The sequence below is a fragment of the Athene cunicularia genome, assembly GCF_003259725.1.
Source record: "Athene cunicularia isolate RWA chromosome 1 unlocalized genomic scaffold, athCun1 chr1_part1, whole genome shotgun sequence".
Lineage (NCBI taxonomy): Eukaryota > Metazoa > Chordata > Aves > Strigiformes > Strigidae > Athene > Athene cunicularia.
In genome coordinates this window covers 128,526,069-128,544,406 of record NW_020799091.1, presented here as the reverse complement: position 1 = coordinate 128,544,406, position 18,338 = coordinate 128,526,069, and the positions used below count along the sequence as shown (strand labels likewise).

General features: G+C 43.3%; 1 protein-coding gene across 2 annotated transcripts; it reads left to right on the top strand.

The window, feature by feature from the left end:
* Positions 1–786: 786 nt before the first annotated feature.
* On the top strand, positions 787–12,861 carry RTCB (RNA 2',3'-cyclic phosphate and 5'-OH ligase). 2 transcript variants are annotated; one of them, XM_026852491.1, is made up of 12 exons: positions 787–958; positions 1,095–1,173; positions 1,874–1,941; positions 3,681–3,780; positions 5,033–5,189; positions 5,754–5,910; positions 7,003–7,162; positions 8,175–8,350; positions 8,927–9,115; positions 10,032–10,142; positions 10,817–10,936; positions 11,997–12,861. In XM_026852491.1, the coding sequence occupies exons 1-12, from the start codon at positions 866–868 to the stop codon at positions 12,102–12,104; spliced, it is 1,518 nt and encodes a 505-aa protein (XP_026708292.1). In that variant the 5' UTR covers positions 787–865; the 3' UTR covers positions 12,105–12,861. The 2 variants fall into 2 exon arrangements, with proteins under 2 accessions (XP_026708292.1, XP_026708301.1); XM_026852500.1 differs by lacking the exon at positions 1,095–1,173 and having other exon boundaries at positions 851–958.
* Positions 12,862–18,338: the final 5,477 nt, after the last annotated feature.

Here is an 18,338-nt window from a genome sequence, read left to right as displayed (position 1 = left end):
AGCCCTCTTCAAGCCAAGACTATACAGTAAAAAGCTGTTTTCCTCATGATGAGGAAGCACAATTGATGATGCCATGCAGGTAGCTTTTGCCTGACTAGCTGAGCAACTTCCACCCGTCTGCCTGCAGCTGAGTGGTACCTAAATACCCCACTGGCCCTAAACGGCCCTGCCCCAGGGGGACAGCACACAGACACAGAGCTTTCATTAGCAACAGGCACATGAAGAACCACTTGTTCCTCCTGCAAAGCTGCACCAGGAGTTGTATGCAGTGTGAGGGAGAAGGTGGCCAGGCAGAAACCTGAGCTCCTTCTCCAGCAGGGCCTACATTCCCCTTTATGCCGTCACCCCCACGGGTACCGGGTGCCTCGCCTGGGCTGTCCCAGCCACTCCACTACTGTGGGAGACGGTCCTGTCATGGGACTTAACCGGGGGTCCGCTGGGGGGCTCGAGCACGCATCCCTGCCGTGCTGAAGCATCTCCAGGCCTCATGACGTCATACCCCGCCCGGCCTGAGGCAGGAGTGAGGGAGTGACAGGGCGTAAGCAAGCCGGCTGGCCTGAGAGGGTCTTCGACCCGCCACGGAGGCGAAAGCAGCAAGCGGCATCCCCTGAGGACGCCCCTGCCAGGGCGCGCGGAGCCGGCTGGTGGCGGCAGCGCCTCTCCCAGGTAGCGGCCGACCCGCAGCGGGACGCCAGGGGGCGCCAGAAGCCGCCGCGGGGAAAGTTTGACCGTCGGCGGCTCCTGTACGCTGCCTGCCGCGGCGGAGGCAGTATGACCCTCAGCGGCCGCCGTCGGTTCTCGCCTTTGGCCAGACGTTGGCGGCTGCGCTAACGCCAAGTTGCGGACTAGGAGTGTCGTCGCCGCCATGAGCCGCAGCTACAACGATGAGCTGCAGTACCTGGATAAGATCGACAAGAACTGCTGGCGGATCAAGAAGGGCTTCGTGCCGAACATGCACGTGCGTGGGGGTGGTGGGGGCTGGGCTCAACCAGGAGCACTTAGGTGCCCGAGGGGTGAGGGGCGGCCCACGCGGGGGAAGGGGGGAACGGCCCGGCCTGGCGCAGTGCCAGCTGCCCTGACAGCTCTCCCCCTAGGTGGAGGGCGTGTTCTACGTGAACGACCCCCTGGAGAAGCTGATGTTCGAGGAGCTGCGCAACGCTTGCCGCGGCGGAGGTGCGTCCTGCAGGGGGGAGCGGGGTGAGGGCCCTCTGACCCCGGCGGGTGTCCTCACACGCTCCTTGCAGTAGCCTCAAAAGGCCTTCCTGACTGACTGGGTTCAAGCCACACTGTCTGTGAGCCCTGAAGGGATCAAGGTATAGCAGAGGCAGTGGACGCAGGCTTGGTGTGTGTCCTGCCTGGCGGGTCTGGAGAGGCAGCAAAGGGGAATGACTTTTCTCTCCTTGCCAGCCACTTCGTCCTGGCAAGCAGCACAGGGCTGTAACCTGCAGCCGTAGCACGTCCTGTCAGATGGGTGGGCACAGCCTTTCTGGCTGCTCTCTGTGCTCTGGAGCATTCCCTGCTCTCAGAGCTAACTTTGGTGGGGGCTATAGCTCAGACCTGTTTGTACTGTGTAGGGCCAGAGCACAGGGCTGGATCCAGATCTGACCGCTGGGCTGATGGTAACACACTTCTGCTGTTGGCACACATTGGTCTGCATTGGCCCTAAGACAGCAGAAGATTTTAGAATAAAATTTAATGAAACTGTAGTTTGTGCATAATGCTAGGTGCTTCTTACCAGATTAGAATATTTGTTGGTGGCTGACTTCTGATTTGCTAATGTTTTGAGCAAGCTCTTTAGAAAGTGCTTCGTTGTTATTACTGTGGTGAATTATCAGATTATTTACCTTTTTTTTCTCCTTTTTTTTTATTTCAGGTGCAGGTGGCTTTTTGCCTGCTATGAAACAGATTGGGAATGTGGCAGCATTACCTGGCATTGTTCATGTGAGTAACTCCTATGAGGAATTGCTCTTTTTCTCTTCCTCTTTGCCAGTGAATATTGCCTTCCAACTGGGAACTCTGCTGTGAGAAGGGGTATGCACCAAAATTCTTTTCAGGACAGCCTCTATGTAGGAACCTTTGAGTAAGGAGTGCTTGCAAGAGCAGGCTGTAAAACTAAGTTTTCAGAAAGGGAAGTATCCACTTACTTCGTTGACTGCCTTTTGACCTGAAGTTTTTTTAGTGTTGCATTATGCTGTTTCAGTTTTCTTGAGCCACCTTTCCCCCTTTGCTCATTGTCCGTTTGTTATTTTTGAGTTGCCTCTACTGACCTATAATGCATGGAGAAGTGAGGAGAGGCAATATTGTCTGCATTATTGTTGCGGCCCTAATGTTGATAGTGAACCTCCCCATGCATTCAACACTCTTTTCTGTCACCCCATGCATTTTTGGAAGAGACGCATCAGATACGATGATGTGGGGAAAATACTAAGATTGAGTTACTTTTTAAGAAGTGATAAGTACAATGTGGAAATGATCTTTTTCATGTTCAATATTACGTATATTAATAAGCAACAAATAACAGAAAATTTTTAATTGTTTCTCTTGGTGACTTGGCAAAAGTTTTGAATTTCTGTCTGTAGTAAAAGGCAGCCCATCACACTGTAAAATGCCTTTGTGGTCAGTCAAAAAGAGGGTGAAATAGAGTAATAGCAACCTGGGAATTTTGGCTGGTAGTTCATAGGAGAAATGTTATGATCATCTGTCTGTTCAAACCCTAACTTTTTACTTCCAAACCAGGAGATGTCTTGGTTATGACAAGGAGAGGCCCCCTAAAAAATACTGTTCCTTTTAATGCATGATAACAGTTTAACACACATTGAAAAGTTCCAGTTTCTGAGTTTTTCTGGGTGTTTGGGTTTTTTTGTTTGTTTATTTGCTTAAATAGATTGTGGAGTCCTAATCTAAACTTGCCAGGTTAGATATTCTTTGGATTTGTGGAGCTGTGTAGAAGCATGCTCTTACTTATTTAATTAGTAGTAATATGAAAAGGTTAAAGAAAAATAATTCTTTTATAAATTAAAATAACACAGCTCCTGTCCTGTCAGGATATTATCCTAAAAGGATGACTTTTCCCTGCCCACAGAGTGCAGTCTTTGGTCAGTGTTCAATGACATAGCTAAGAAGAGAAAATGCTGACTGTTTTATGTTTCCATTCCATAGCACTGAACTCTTCCTTTGTTACATTTACAGTATTTAAATATTGTAGATGTCTCTAGATGGAACTTGGTAAAGACAAACTCATCTTCACTCTTATGTCTCTGCTTTATGCTACTCATAAGCTGTTGCCTGCATAAGTTTTGAATACAAGGACTCGAGTCCAAGAAAAAATTAGATTGGAATTCAGTTTGAGATCACAGTTCCTATATTTATGTGTTTCGGTTTCTCTTAAGTTTTGTTGAGATCTGGTCAGTGGAGCCAAAGGAAGTTCTCAGGTGACTAACCACTGGGTATTTGCTTCAGTTTTTTTTTTTTTTTTTTTTTTTTTTTCCCCCTGTAACTGCAGGAGTTCTGATACTTAGCTGAATTGATGTGTTTACTCCATCTACATCTGATCATCCATTCTGGTTTTGGTCTATTTTTTTGCACATGTGGCAACCACTGCCACAAGGCAAAGCATAACCGAGGTGACTGTGTAGCACAAAGTTTAATAAAACTTTAAAATTTCCTTCATTCTCTTTCAGAGATCAATAGGCCTTCCAGATGTCCATTCTGGTTATGGGTTTGCCATTGGCAACATGGCTGCCTTTGACATGAGTGATTCTGAAGCAGTAGTTTCACCAGGTAAGGATGACTGACTTAACCTGCACTGAAAAATATCTGGGATGTCATAAAAATGCTTTTTGAAATGTCAGGTCTTTACAGTACTTTATATGCAGAACCAAAGCAAAAAATTTATGAATTATAGGGAATTAAAAGGTGCTTAATTCTTGTACTCATAATCTTTATTCTTTATGGAGCAGGTGGTTACACTGAAAACATCTAAACAGTACAGAGATAATTGCCCTTATGTTTTTTGGCTTGAACTTATGATATCCCTCAGTTTTGAAGGGAGAACACAAGACTTTGAACTTGGGTTTCACCAGGTTGATAAAGAATTGACTGTTTTCTTTGAGCAGTGTTTGAATACGTCTTTTGAGACTTTCTACACTTCATTAAAGATGTGACCTTAAAATACGTCTGTCTTTACTGATGGGTCTTTACTTACTGATGGTCTGGAGATGCTTTTGTGGTTGTCATGAAACATCATACTCACGTTTCAGGATTGCTTTATGCAGTTCCAGTGTTCCTTACTCTGACTCAAACGCAAGATCTCTTAGTCTGGTATTCCCTGCCAACACTAGTTAATGTCAGAACCTTCATACAAAAAATAGTATGATTGATTTTCACGTTAGGCCTTGCCCTGCAGTATTTATTTTTATTAAATAGTAAGAGTTAAGCAAAACACTAAGCACTGAAGTTTAATATTCCTTTTAAGTATTTACTTCTTATAAATAGTTATTATTTATTCCAGTGAACATTCAAAAAGGACTTGCTTTCAGGGACTTGCTTTCGAGAACATCCTGCATCAGGGAGCCATGCTAAGATCTGTTTCTTCTGACCTTAGACAGAAGAACAGGAACATCCTCTCTATTTTCTGTGGACAGTTTATTTTATAGTTGTGTCTGCTTCTCTTTGTCCACTTGCTGGAGCAACTTTGTAAACACAGAGCTCTATAGGCAATTGGACAGCTATGTCTGCAGAGCACATAATGGAGACTGAGAAACTATTTGGGTTTTTTTTAAAGAGTTTTCAAATTTTTCTCTGCAAGGTCACATTTTTGACTGCCTTGTAATCTGAGGTTTCATGTAACTGTTTAAATGAAGTTTAATGCAGTTCTGCTTTTTTCCCAGTATTCTGTCAGAAAGGAGTAAGGTCACAGCATTCAGTACATACTCCCTGTCAACAGGGACGCTGATTTAAGGTGAATATGCAGCAAGTTCTCACCATCAGCACGCTTACTTTATTAACTCCATGGCTTTTTCTACACTTCCAGGTGGTGTTGGATTTGACATCAACTGTGGTGTCCGCTTACTGCGTACAAATTTGGATGAAAATGATGTGCAGCCTGTGAAGGAACAGCTTGCCCAGGCTATGTTTGACCACATTCCTGTTGGCGTCGGCTCCAAAGGTGTAATCCCCATGAATGCCAAGTAAGAGAATGACTGTGTGTGCATATCACTAGACAGGACATCTCTGGTGTTTATTTATATGAAAGATTTATCAGTGGGAGGCTTTAAGAAAGAAGAAGTAATTCTAATCGTCTTTACATTCTTTTTATATATGTGCTTCACCAGGAAGACTGGCATAATCATCAGTGCACAAAGTCAGCTGTTTCTTCTGACAGAAAACCTCCATGAATGTAAAAGTATTTTTTGAAAGGGATGACAGAGAAAATAGGATATTCCCCACAAAATTAAGAGGAAAAAAGTAATGACCTGTCTAAAGTTCATGTATTTGTAGATCTTGATTTTCATGAAGTATTAAGAAGCTTAAATTGTTGTTATGGGAATTAGGTATCGATCATAAAATCACAGAATAATTTAGGTTGGATGTGATCTCTTGAGGCCATCTCATCCAACTCCTTGCACGAAGGAGGGCTAACTCTGAAGGTGAGTCTAACAATAAAGTTATATAAGGGTGCTCAGAGCTGTATCTAGTGGAGTTATGAATATTCCCAAGGATAAACACCTTATGTAGGTGTTTGATAATTGCAGGGATTTGGAAGAGGCACTGGAAATGGGTGTGGACTGGTCTCTCCGGGAAGGCTATGCCTGGGCAGAGGACAAGGAGCACTGTGAGGAATATGGAAGAATGCTGCAGGCTGACCCCAACAAGGTCTCCTCAAGAGCAAAGAAGAGGGGCCTGCCTCAGGTAATGTTAAGTTTTAGGAGGGCTGTGAATGCTCCCATGGTTCAAATGTAAAGGTTAGTGGTTAGTTCTCTAATTTTGTGTCTTTTCTTTGAACTGCCTAGCATCCCTGGGTAGGGGGAAAGGCGAGATGGTGGGGCTGTTTCTGAATAATTCTTGACAGAATGGTAAGAGAGGGAAAAGATAGCAGCCCAAGGTCCCTGGGGCCATCAGTTTTTCATTGGTTTACACCTGCTACTGGAATTCATGTTTGGTGGCATTTCGCCATCCAGACATATTTTATTTTTTAAGAGACAGGCAAGTTATTCTGCAGCTTTTCTTCTTGTTTGCTTAGCAAGTTAATATAAGGGCAAGGAAAGATATCATAATAAATGGAACTAGTTGGTAACTTTGAATTGCAATTCAGGTGTTGGATTTAATTTCTATATGTAGTATGTTATGCTCCGGGTAGAACACTTTTGAGATGGCTATACTAATGCTGTTCTGTTAAATGACTTCTTGAGTTTTATGAATTGTAGTGCTGCAAGATAATAGTATTTTAACCTTGAAATAATCTTATATCCTCCATTTTCACATTTGCCTTGCAAATAAGTGATCATCTGTTACGGAGTTGAAAAAGTTTGGGCTTGGAAATGGAATATCTTGCTTTAATCTACTGAAAGGTTTTAAGTACCAAACTAACAGGATGTTGTAACTTCCTTGTGAACTTATAACCAAATATAAGACTGTATGTCTGCCTTGCCTATACAAATTTAAGATGAATTCTCAATGCTCTGTACTTTTTCCCATCTTTCAACAAGGCCTAAGTTGGAAAAAAGTGGCAGCACAGTCTGTAGATCCCGGTTCTTTTGTTTAATCACAGTCTTGTTCCAGCAGCAAAAGTATAAATCCCAACAAAGAGGACAGTGATCTTGCTACTGTGTTCTACTTCCTTTCAGCCTATATGGGGATTCCTTTTTTTTCCTGGAAAAACTTTTCTAAAACCGAAACCTTGCTGTAGCAATTTGCCCTATTGCCCAAATTCCTGTAGCTCTCCCCTGTGCTCCCAGAGGCTCCTTTATTAGCACTGTCTGATCAGTGTGTTGTGGTTGGCAGCTGGGGACCCTGGGAGCAGGAAATCATTATGCTGAGATCCAGGTGGTGGATGACATTTACAATGAATACGCTGCCAGGAAGATGGGAATCGACCACAAAGGGCAGGTGTGCGTGATGATCCACAGTGGCAGCAGAGGTCTGGGCCACCAAGTTGCCACAGGTATGAACTGACTGGTATAGGTACCTGGAGTGAAGCAAACTCTTCAGTACAGTCTTGTCATCAACAATAAACTGTAGCACCAAATAGCATTTCTTACAGTGTAATTGCTGAATCTATTCTGATTTGCCTTGACAGGGATTGCCTTGAATTTTGTTCGCCTGATCTTGCATGTGTTTTCAAGCTTCTTAACAATGCTAAAACAATGCTTTAAAGCCAGTGTGTTAATTGTCTTTGGTTGTGTAGAGTATTGATCTTGCTATTATGAGTCCACATGCTGATAGGATAAGAGTTGGCAGACTCATGCTGGAGCATGGGTAATTATAGATTTATATTTACATATAAAGATACTAGAGTTTTCATTAATTTTTTTAACCACTGAAGTGGTCAAATGCTGGAACAGGTTTCTCAGAGAGATTTTTGGAAATACTCAAAACTTGACTGAATAAGACCCTGAGCAACCTGATCTAGCTGGAGCTGCTTTGAGCAAGTGATAGGACTACACAGCTTCCAGAAATCCTGAGATTTTCACAAATGCTCTTGTCTGGTTGAGGGGCTGTCTTTATATGACTCTGCTTAGGACAGTAAATTCATAATCTCTGGGGTAACAGAGGCAGGCATTCTTGCAGGAAAAAAAAAAAAAAACAAACAAAAAACTAAATTATTGGGTCACAAAACACAAAAAAGTGTTAGATCTGTATTGTTTTGAACCCAAGTGAAATGCTCACATTCTTAGAATTATCACCAGATTGAACTGCTTTTGTCTAAGTGGAGAATTTTTTCTGGTACACCTGGGCCTCTTAACTTTTCCTTCTAAAAACAGAATTGGGGAATGCTGTTCGGAAACAATTGATGGTGTTCTGCCACAGATCCACTTTTGCATTTGAGAAGAAGCCATAGGTTTGACCATCAGACAGATGTGTTCAGTTTTAGAATATAAATTATAGACTGCCATGTAAATCTCACACACTGAAACAAAATTAAGTCACTTAGACTTACTGTGTTCATTTTCCAGATGCATTGGTGGCTATGGAAAAAGCTATGAAACGGGACAAAATCATAGTGAATGATCGCCAGCTGGCATGTGCCAGGATTGCCTCCACAGAGGGACAGGATTATTTGAAGGGAATGGCAGCTGCTGGAAATTATGCATGGGTCAACCGCTCTTCTATGACTTTTCTAACAAGACAGGTGGGAGCAGTGTTGTCTCTGATGCAAACGTTGTGGTACAGATCTTGTGCTTTATCCCAGATGTACAGAAAATGTAGTAGCTGCAGTATTTAAAGTAATTTTCATTTTTGTGCTTCTTTAACTGTGTTTTCTGGAGAGACTTACACAAAGCTGCAGTCATGGCAATCCATAAAACCTCCCAACATCACTGGATTGTACTTGCAGAAGCCACTTAGGCAATATTTCTGAAAATGCCTTGAACTGGAAGAGGGTACAAGAAAGTTGTTTTTACACTCCTGAAGCTATCTTTCCAGAGTTACAAGAATTTGTCTGGTTGATATCTGATTGAATTCCAGCATTAAAGCTGCCAGTGGGCAGATAAACAATCTAGATGGTCCAGTTCTGTCACATCACTATTGTATTCAGTTCTGTTGTGGCTGAATTTGACTGAAATTTCTTAACTGCCATATCAAATGTTTCAGTAAGAAATATTTTCAACAAAATTTGTTGCTTTTGATTCCTAAAGACTGTAAATCTTCCACAAATACACACCAGATACCTTTTTGTATTTAAAGTCTTAGTTTGCGTTCTTTTTAGGCCTTTGCCAAAGTCTTCAACACAACCCCAGATGACCTTGATATGCATGTTATCTATGATGTGTCTCACAACATTGCCAAAGTGGAGCAACATGTAGTGGATGGAAAGGAGAGGACTCTGCTGGTGCACAGAAAGGGATCAACCAGGGCCTTTCCTCCTCACCATCCTCTTATTGCTGTTGATTATCAAGTAAGTTTATCTGTTGGAGAAGGAAATCAGAATTCTAGATGAATTGGAGAGTTTTAGGGTCCCTAACAGAGATACAAACATTGTGAGTTTTTTGAGCTAACAGCACTGGAACCTCAGTGGGATGGCAACATTCTGCTTGTCTGTGTGTTAGATCTTTGGGACACTTAGCTTCCTCTTCTGTTTCACACCCACAGTGGTTGAAAGTGGTTTGAACTCGCTGGTAGGCAGTCAGCACAGAGCCAGTCGCTTACTTTTCCTCCCCCTCCCCAGTGAAATAGGGGAGGGAGGAAAAAAAAGGAGAATTCATAGGTTGAATGAAAAAAAAAACAAAACAAACCCGTTTAGTAACAAAACAACAGTAGCAGTAAGAAGTCCAAATGGGTAATATGCAATGCAGTTGCTCCCTACCTGGTGACCAGTATGCAGCCTGTCCCCAGCAGCAATCCTGACTGCAGCAAAGATCCCACCATGGACCAGAAGCAGAAAAACTGAAGTGGAAAAAAAGAGAGCACATGCCTCCTTTATATACTGAGCATGATGTCACATAATATGGAATACTGCAGTGACTGATCTGGCCAGCCCTCTAGCTGTGCTCCCTCTCAGCCCAAGGAAAGTTAACTCTATCCTGGCCAAAACCAGGACAATCATGAAGGGAAGTGTGTTGTACCTAGGGCAGGCTTCAGTGATTTGCCTTGTCTGTCTGTTGGACACAAATGTTTTGATCTGCTGGTCTACGTCTTTCCATGCAGTCAGTTCCCCAGAGTCCCTGATACCAGGCACCTGAGGCAAGCAGGGATGCTTTGAAAGAATGTGAACCTGACCTCCTTTTCTGGAGATGTGGTTCCTCTCAGACTTTTATTAAGAATTAATTTTTTAGGCTTTTTCTTGGTGAATTAATACTTGTTTGCATCCACAGCTGACTGGACAGCCTGTTTTGATCGGTGGGACTATGGGCACCTGTAGTTACGTTCTTACTGGCACAGAGCAAGGCATGACTGAGACCTTCGGAACTACTTGCCATGGAGCTGTAAGTCAAAAAGTTATTTCAGGAAGGGATTGGAATAGGACTGTGATCCAGAGAACAAGGATGTTAAAGGGTCATCCACTGTGTGATTCCTTTGTTGGTCATACAAGTAGAGGGTAGCCTTGCCACAGTAATCCTAGCCCAGGAAGACTGTAGGCTAGAAGTCCTCTCTGTCCATTATGGAGTAGTTTTGACTACTCCTGCAGAAAATTTAAGAGGTGCTGCTTTTTATACAAAGCAAATGTTAGGATGAAGGTGGGGAGAATGAGCTCCTTTTGCCAAATTCTGATATTTCTGAGCTAACACAGATTAACTGTGCTGAGGCTGTCCATATAGAACTCCTCAGTAGTTAGAAGGTGGTATTTCCTCCCTTTATTTATAGTGCGAGACAAAATGATTGAGGAAAAGAAATAGCCAACTCCTGAGCATTGTCTGACAAGTGGTTTGTGTAAAAAGAGACTTGCAGACTAGTATGTTATACACATAGAACCTTCCTAGCCATCGTATCAGATGTGTGATTTTGCAGGAACCCACCTAAAGTCTAAATTCATTTCCAGTTTCATGGCTGTGCTCTCAGCCACTCTGTGTTTACTTATAATAGTAGTTTTGTTTAATAAGAAAGAATTCTGTTTTTCCAAAACGCTACAAAAAATAGAACTAACAAAACTGCTGTCTAGGGTCGTGCACTGTCTCGAGCCAAATCTCGACGTAACTTGGACTTCCAGGATGTATTGGACAAGCTGGCTGACATGGGCATTGCCATCCGTGTTGCTTCTCCCAAACTGGTCATGGAAGAAGTGAGTTTAATACTTCATTATCTGAGAGTGAAAAGGAGGTCTTGCTCCTTGGTTGAATGACCCCTGCTGACTTGATTCTTCACAGTGCTATGTGATCACTAGTACTTTAAATCTACAGCTTGTGTGATTCGTGATAGAGCTATCCCTTTTTTTTTTTTTTTTTTTTTTTTTAAAATAATGTGAAGTATTCCTTATCCCTAAAGTCTTTAGGGAGATGCCTGTTTGACAGGTTTTGGGGGTTATGGTGTTTTCCTTTTCTGCCTGGTTATAGGGATCAACCTTGAGAAGTCTTTGTGTGACCATCACAGAGGTAGTTATGTTTTATGGATTCTTTTCTTCAGTTATGTTCTCCCAGCTTTAAATTTACTTTACAGTGCAGCTGTTGTGTAGATTATTATCAGTGTTTGAGAGATCTGCCTCTTAATTCCTATATTTGCTCAAGAAAAAACTCCAAATGACTATAAAACTTTGAATATTATGACTTCCAGTTCCTCTGCATTAACATGATAGAATGTCTTTTCTGTTTACTACCTCACTAATAGAACTGTGTTCATCATTTGGAACTATGCTATTACAGGTGTTGATGTTGTACAAACGTGTTGATCGCATTAAAATCTCTATTCAAGAGCAGCTTCCTTGTCAGAATGCTGGAGGGAGAAGCTCTAGAGTTCAACCCTGATTCCTGTTTCTAAGGGGCAGTGAAGATAAATCTTAAATGCTATCTATAAGGAGGAAGTTGGCTGACTTCCTGCCAGATAATGAGGCTTGACATTCTCACATGCTGGTGGACTGGATTATCTGAAAATATAGGGAAAAGTGAGCCAAAACAGCTAGTATTTTATTTGAAATATGGTGAGAGCCTATTTAGAAACCTAAGTGTCTCATAGATTTCCTGCATATGTAACATGTTCACCTACTTCTACATCCTCAATTCATATGATTCTCTGGTTTTGCAAAGAGAAGAGAGGATATCAGATACCTGCATCTAACTTCCTGTGACTTAGGATTGTTTATAGTTTTGTCTTGTCTTTCTTTTTTCTTTTCTCTCTTCCCCTTCCAGGCACCAGAGTCTTACAAGAATGTGACAGATGTGGTTAACACCTGCCATGCAGCTGGTATCAGCAAGAAAGCCATTAAACTGAGACCTATTGCTGTTATAAAAGGTTAGGAACTGACAAGGCAGCAGAAATGCACGGACATCTCCAAGCCTTACACAAAACTGACTAGAACCATCACCTTTTCACACCTCTTGGACTCTGTATGTTGCTCAGAGATCACATCCCTGTGCTGGAAACATAACAGTTGAGGTTACCCCTATTTTTAACAACTCCTAGGCATAATTAATTCCCCCTTCTGCTTCTTCTGATAGGCAGGGTATGGTGCTTCTTGGGCAGGGCAAGGTTGCTCTCTTTGCAGATACTGTTATGCATAGTCTGTACTGTTGCATGCTCTATGGCAGTTAGGTAAGAAATCGAGTTGGGAGTGCTCTCCCACTTGCATTGAGAGGGACTAGCTAGGCTTGAGACACAGCGCTCCCCTCTTTCCTCACCCTCTCCCATTTAACACAGTACCAGGTGTACTTGGCTCAGCATGGGTAGGTGTTCCACAGTGTTGTGGAAATGGTAATAGGACTGACTATGTTGCTTTGAAAGGTTCTGTTTGCCTGGTAGAAGTTGTGACTTAACAATTTAGAGATATGTTAATCCCAACACTTTTCAAAGTCCTAAGCATGTAAAAGTTGGATTGGATAATATTTCTAACTGTTTCCTGCAGCTTTGGTTTAAGTGAGTCCAATTGTAGGGCCAGACGCAGTACGATGTGACATCTGATGTTTCTTTTACATTCATTAACCAAGACTGGAGGGGAAGCTGACCATCCCTACCAGGACATTTTGGGAATAACAAATAAAATGGGAAGATGGACACCAGAGTGTGTCTGTGTCATGTTTATTCTGTGACTAAAATATCTGTTGTCCACTCTTAAGTACATGCACAAGCTCAAAACTCAGCACATTTTCTGAGTTTAGCTGATGGATCTTGCAAACAAATATGCAAATGACAGAAATTTTTTCAGGATTCAGGAGAAAGGCAATGCAGTGCTGCTTTCTCAACTTGGTTATGACAAGAGTGTTTGTAAGACTGTATGCAGACACAAGAGGGCGGCTGGAGTCAAATAGAACAAGAGTGGAGCCCTGTCAGGGACTTGAGCAGAAGTGATTGATAGTTCGAGTGCCTTTTGGTGAAATATCTCTTGTTTAGGATCTTGGCTGAAACCTGTTGATCTGAGGAGGCGTAATGGCATTTTACTGTCTTAATCACTTTGTGCTTATTGGTTTCTTAAGTTCAAATATTGTATTTGCTGCAGGTTCAGAAGCAGCATGTGCAGTAATGGTCATTGCTGTGAGTCCTTGTGGGTCTGACTTCACAGTTTCTTGTTTTTCTGTTCTTTTTCCAGTGGAGTTGTTTCAGATTGCCATCTCTGAGATCTGAGAAACATTTACTGAATTAAAAAAAAAAAAAAAAAATAGAAACGTGAATTACCCTCCAGTGACTAGAAGACAAATTGTTGGTCTCAAATCTTCTGCAGAAGTGTATGTTCCTTGCAGAGGTTTCTATCAATATTTCAGACTCTATTTAAAAATAAAGAAGCATTTCTCAAACACAGTTTTCCTTTCAAATTTTACCTACCTTTTCTATTGAGAGACAAATTCAGTTTTTTACAAAAAGCAGAAATCATGTGTACCATGGAGGTTCTTTCATATGTATGCCTTAAATCTTCTGATCATCAGTGTTTATGCACTAGCATTCAAGGATGCAAGAAGTGCTGTCAATTTTGGTTTCCTGTTGCAAAGCTAGTACTAGTTCTGGTTATATATTATGCTGTATGGAGGAGAGTGCTGATTTCCTAACCACCTAAAGAAGTAAGAGTAAAAATGTAAGATGTCTCCCAGTTCTTTGTTTAAACCTGAATGTTTTTCTAATTCAGGTCTGCCTTTTTTCTCCAAATAGAGCTGTGCACTATCTTTTTTTAATCTGCATTTTAAAAAATAAACTTTAAAAATTGGTAGGTAGGGAAGGCACATGGCATTAAGATTTATGTGCTGAAACACAGGTGGATCTGCAGAAGCATTTTGACAACACCAGAGCCAAGATGGTTATTGAACCACTTCTGCTTCCATGGAAGGTTACTGAGAACTCAGAAATATCTGTTAATATATGATGTGCTTCCCTCCCATCCCCAAAAGACTGAAAAAGCTTTAGTGAATGATTGTTAGGGTCTTTTTGTTTGGTGGTTGTTTTTGTTTGTTTGTTGGGTGTTTTTTTTGGTGGGAAACCACAGGTAGGAAATCCACATCTACATCACACCCATGGATCTGTTGCACACCTCTGTCCAAACACAGGCACTCATCTGTGTTGACATAGTGTAGTTGATTCAGTCAGCTGTATGTATGACCTGCAACAGGTTTGCTGGCCTTCAGTTTTGCACACGAGTGCATTAAGTCTGCCTTCAACCAGTGCAGTAAAACCAGTCCTTGGATGCAGGCTGCTTTTTAGTAAGAACAAGTAGCTTGTTGAATTTGTCTTACTCTCTGAGAACAAGATGGCTTAACAACAGGTTGGACCTGCCAAAACAGAGCTTCTGCCTCTGGGAAGTAGAAGATAGTGACTTTAATGGCACCTTCCTCCATTCTGTGCTCGTAGAAGACCTACCTACGAGGTCTTCTGCAGGGACTGGTGCTGTGCAATGGCGGTGAGCACAGCCACTTCTTCCCTTGCCAGGAGCTGATTGCAGTAGTATGCTCAGGCACTTGTGCTGGCGCTGTTCCTGTCACTGTTAGCATTAAATAGCAAATGAAAAAGCATTTAAGATTTTTGTTACTGGTGGGTGACTCTTTCAGAAAGTCCTCTAAATGCTGGGAGCTGCCATTTGCCAGGGTGAGGCAGAAGGGGTAGAACTCAGCCCCTAGGCTGTGTGAGACCCTGTGGGAAGGCAGTTCCTTCCAGCCCTGTAGCAAATAGGGGAGGATCCATGTTTCAGTTGCTGTAACAGATGGCAGAGCTGGGGTGCAGCTGATGGCCTCCTTCTCTTTGACTTTGTTAAAATTTGTGTACTCCAGAGCCCCATAACTCAACCTCCACCAAGGGAAACCAGGACCCAGCAAGGTACGTGCTTGCAGTGCTATCTGCTGTGGTATATTTGTACTGTATTGTACACCCTACTGTTTGGTAGCCCGGTGTCTAACCTGGGTCACGTTTATCACCATCCTAAGTCTCTTGGGAGGTTTGGGGTTTTTCTTCTCTGCTCTAGATTTCCTCTTCCTGGTTGAAAAAACAGCTCCTCACATGCTGCTTCTTCCTCCCGTAGTGATTCTGGGCTGGTGTTCTGGCCCAGAAGGAACAAGTGATGTCTGACACATCTCTGGTGCAGGTACCTCTAAGCTCTCCTCCTCTCCTTTGTTCCTCTCAAACAAGCACACTTAACTGGCCTCTTCTCCCTCTGCCCCCCAGTCTTTAAAGCTATCAGACAAAGCAGTATCTTTTCTGCAGCAGGTGCCAGCACGCTCTCCTGCTTGCAGAAGAAAAATTTCAGTTAAGCAGCGGGCCCTGCCTGTACCTGGCATTTGCTTTGCCATCTTAAGCCCTGATTGCCATTTTGATCACCAGCACCTCTGTTTTTCTGCCTGGAGAGGTGGTAGTTGGAGGTGTGGGGTGAAAAAGTGGAAGCTTTGCACGTCCTCAGCCAGGGCAGTACCAGGCACAGGTGCTTTGTCCTCTGCACTTTGGTAGGGAGGGGAAGACGGTAACCTCCTGGCATCCACAAAACACCAGTAATTATGTAGTTTCTGGTGTTTTTTTTTTGTTTTTTTAAATTGCAATATGTAACAGGAGGGTGGAGGTCATTCTTGGCTGTGGGGGGAGTGCTGAGCAGTGTGTGAGTCAAGGGTGGAGGGGAGTGAAGGATGCAGAAAAGGCCCTGAACTTCCTGGTCAGATGTGCAACTTGGTATCCTCAAGCACTGACCAAGCAATCCTCAGCCTGAGCTGTTGCTGCTATTGGCTTTCGTGTTGCTGAGTACATCCCCATCTCACTGTGCTCCCATTCCCAAATCCCAGAAGACTGCTTTAGTTAACATTATATATAAATTTCAGAAACCAAAATAATCACTAGTCTTAATTGCAGAGATTAGGACCAGGAAAGGGAAATTGAGTCATCTGCCAGAACTTAATCTAACATTTACTAGTTTAGCAAAAGACATGCAGGGGCTTGCCTGCCTTCACATACTGAAGTGTTTGAGTCAGCCTTGTGGTGGAGCCTGTTCCTAAAAAGAGGTGCCAGATGCAGCCTGGATTGCTACTCCGTGCATTTCCACAGCCCAGCTGAGCTACAGCCACCACCCTGATTTCTGCTTAGGCTTAGACTTGCCCAGCAGGTGGTTGGAAGAGAGGAATATGCTTTCCTCCTTTTTGCCCTCCCTGAGTGCCTGAGGAAACTGAGGCACTGACCCCCTTTTTTTTCCCCTACACAGCCTGTGCCTTGAGTCAGGGAGTTGGGGTGGCAGCCCAGACTCTTCCCCTTTGCTTTCTCAGCCCCAGCAAGCAGGTGTGGGGTGGGACGTCTGGTACAGGCTTTCTGCTCTTCTCTGTGAAGTGCAAACCTGGGGAACCTGTTCCCCTGCCATGTGTCAGGCAGGGAAGAAGAAATAGATGGAAAGAGAGTCCCCCGCAGGCACCCAAGGGGAAGGAGGGGTGCAGATTCCACAGGGTAAAATGTGAGTGTGTTCGATAAGGTCCAAGCCCTGATGTGCTACAGCAGCAGCTTATTACTTGAGTCAATTAAGCAGTAGGAGATTATCAAATCCTTGTAGGGAAGAGCCACCCAGGGAGAACAGCAGTCTGCCAGCAGCTGTGAATATACACACTTGAGGACAAGGGATTTATGACAAAATTTAAGTGAGAAAGGAGGGAGATGAAAAGGAAGCAAATAGAGTACTTGAAATAATGGAGGAGGACCTGGATCTCTGAACACTGCCTAGCCTGAAGTGTACAAGGGATTGCGTACAGCTTGGCCTTAGCTCTTCTACATCAGCAGGAGCACCCAAGCATGCTTGTGCCACAAATTGTTGCTCTTTGCCCCTCAGGGCAGAGGGCAGGACATAGACCAGCTACCAAAACCTCCCTGGGCAATGTGGGCAGCAGCATCCCTCTGTGGCAAGCAACCACAAGCCCTTCAGGTTACAGTAGTTGGATCTTGGGGTACCAGCACCATGCTTCATTTCTGTTTCAGTCCTCAGATAGGAAGGTCCAGGTTGTACTGCCAAAATATAATAAAATCCCATAACTTTTTGTTACCCTTTTTCTAGTTCCAGGCAGAAGGTAAAGGTAGGTTTCCAGCTGGAGGAATGCCTTTCCAATAAATCACCTGGTTACCCAGCTCTTGGCTTTTAAGAATTGTAACCTGTTTGTGCTTTCAATCTTTAAAGAAAAAAAAAAAAAAAGCAATCTGGTTTTATTTTTGTCTAATGCTTATTATTGTTGGGCTATAGATTTGTGGCATTCACAGACAAGTTAAAATCATAGGTAGGGTGATCAGTTCCTCCACTGTTTCCCTGCCAAATCCTACACCACTTCTTGGATGAGGAACTAAAATGTATCACTGTAGGGTATTTATACTGTAGCTGTTGATACAGGGATTTTCTCCATTCAGTTCTTCATAGAAGTGTTTATCCAGCAGATACAGAAAGGACTGACAAGCACTTTCTTTTCCATTTTGAGTATTTTGAGTACCTGTGTATTTTGAGTGTAGCCCAGAAAAACTTTGGTGTTCTTGCCAAGCCACTTCCCATCATTTACCAGCAGTCCTGGCTGACTGGGGAGGTCCCAACAGATTGGAAATTGGCCAGTGCGGCGCCCATATATAAGAAAGGCTGGAAGGACAATCTGGGAAATTACAGGCCTGTCAGCTTGATTTTGGTGCCTGAGAAACTGATGGAGCAGCTCATCCTGAGTGCCATCACACAACCATGTGGGACAACCAGATGCTCAAGCCCAGTCAGCATGGGTTTATGAAAGGCAGGTCCTGAATGACAAACCTGATCTCCTTCCACGACAGGACGACCTGCTTATTGGATGAGGGAAAGGCTGTGGATGTTGTTTACCTTGACTTTAGTAAGGCCTTTGACACCGTTTCCCACAGCATTCTCCTGGCAAAACTGGCTGCTCATGGCTTGGATGGGCACACGCTTTGCTGGGTAAAAAACTGTCTGGATGGCTGAGCCCAAAGAGTTGTGGTGAATGGAGTTAAATCTGGTTGGCGGCCAGTCACGAGTGGTGACCCCCAGGGCTCAGTTTTGGCCCACTTCTGTTTAACATCTTTATTGATGATCTAGATGGGGGATTGAGTGC

Excerpts from the sequence above, each read along its gene's own strand:
- RTCB (XM_026852491.1), top strand. The coding sequence starts at position 866 with ATGAGCCGCAGCTACAACGATGAGCTGCAGTACCTGGATAAGATCGAC. Across the intron at positions 5,911-7,002 it reads AGAAGAGGGGCCTGCCTCAG|CTGGGGACCCTGGGAGCAGG; the intron begins GTAATGTTAAGT and ends TGTGGTTGGCAG. Across the intron at positions 10,937-11,996 it reads CCAAACTGGTCATGGAAGAA|GCACCAGAGTCTTACAAGAA; the intron begins GTGAGTTTAATA and ends TTCCCCTTCCAG.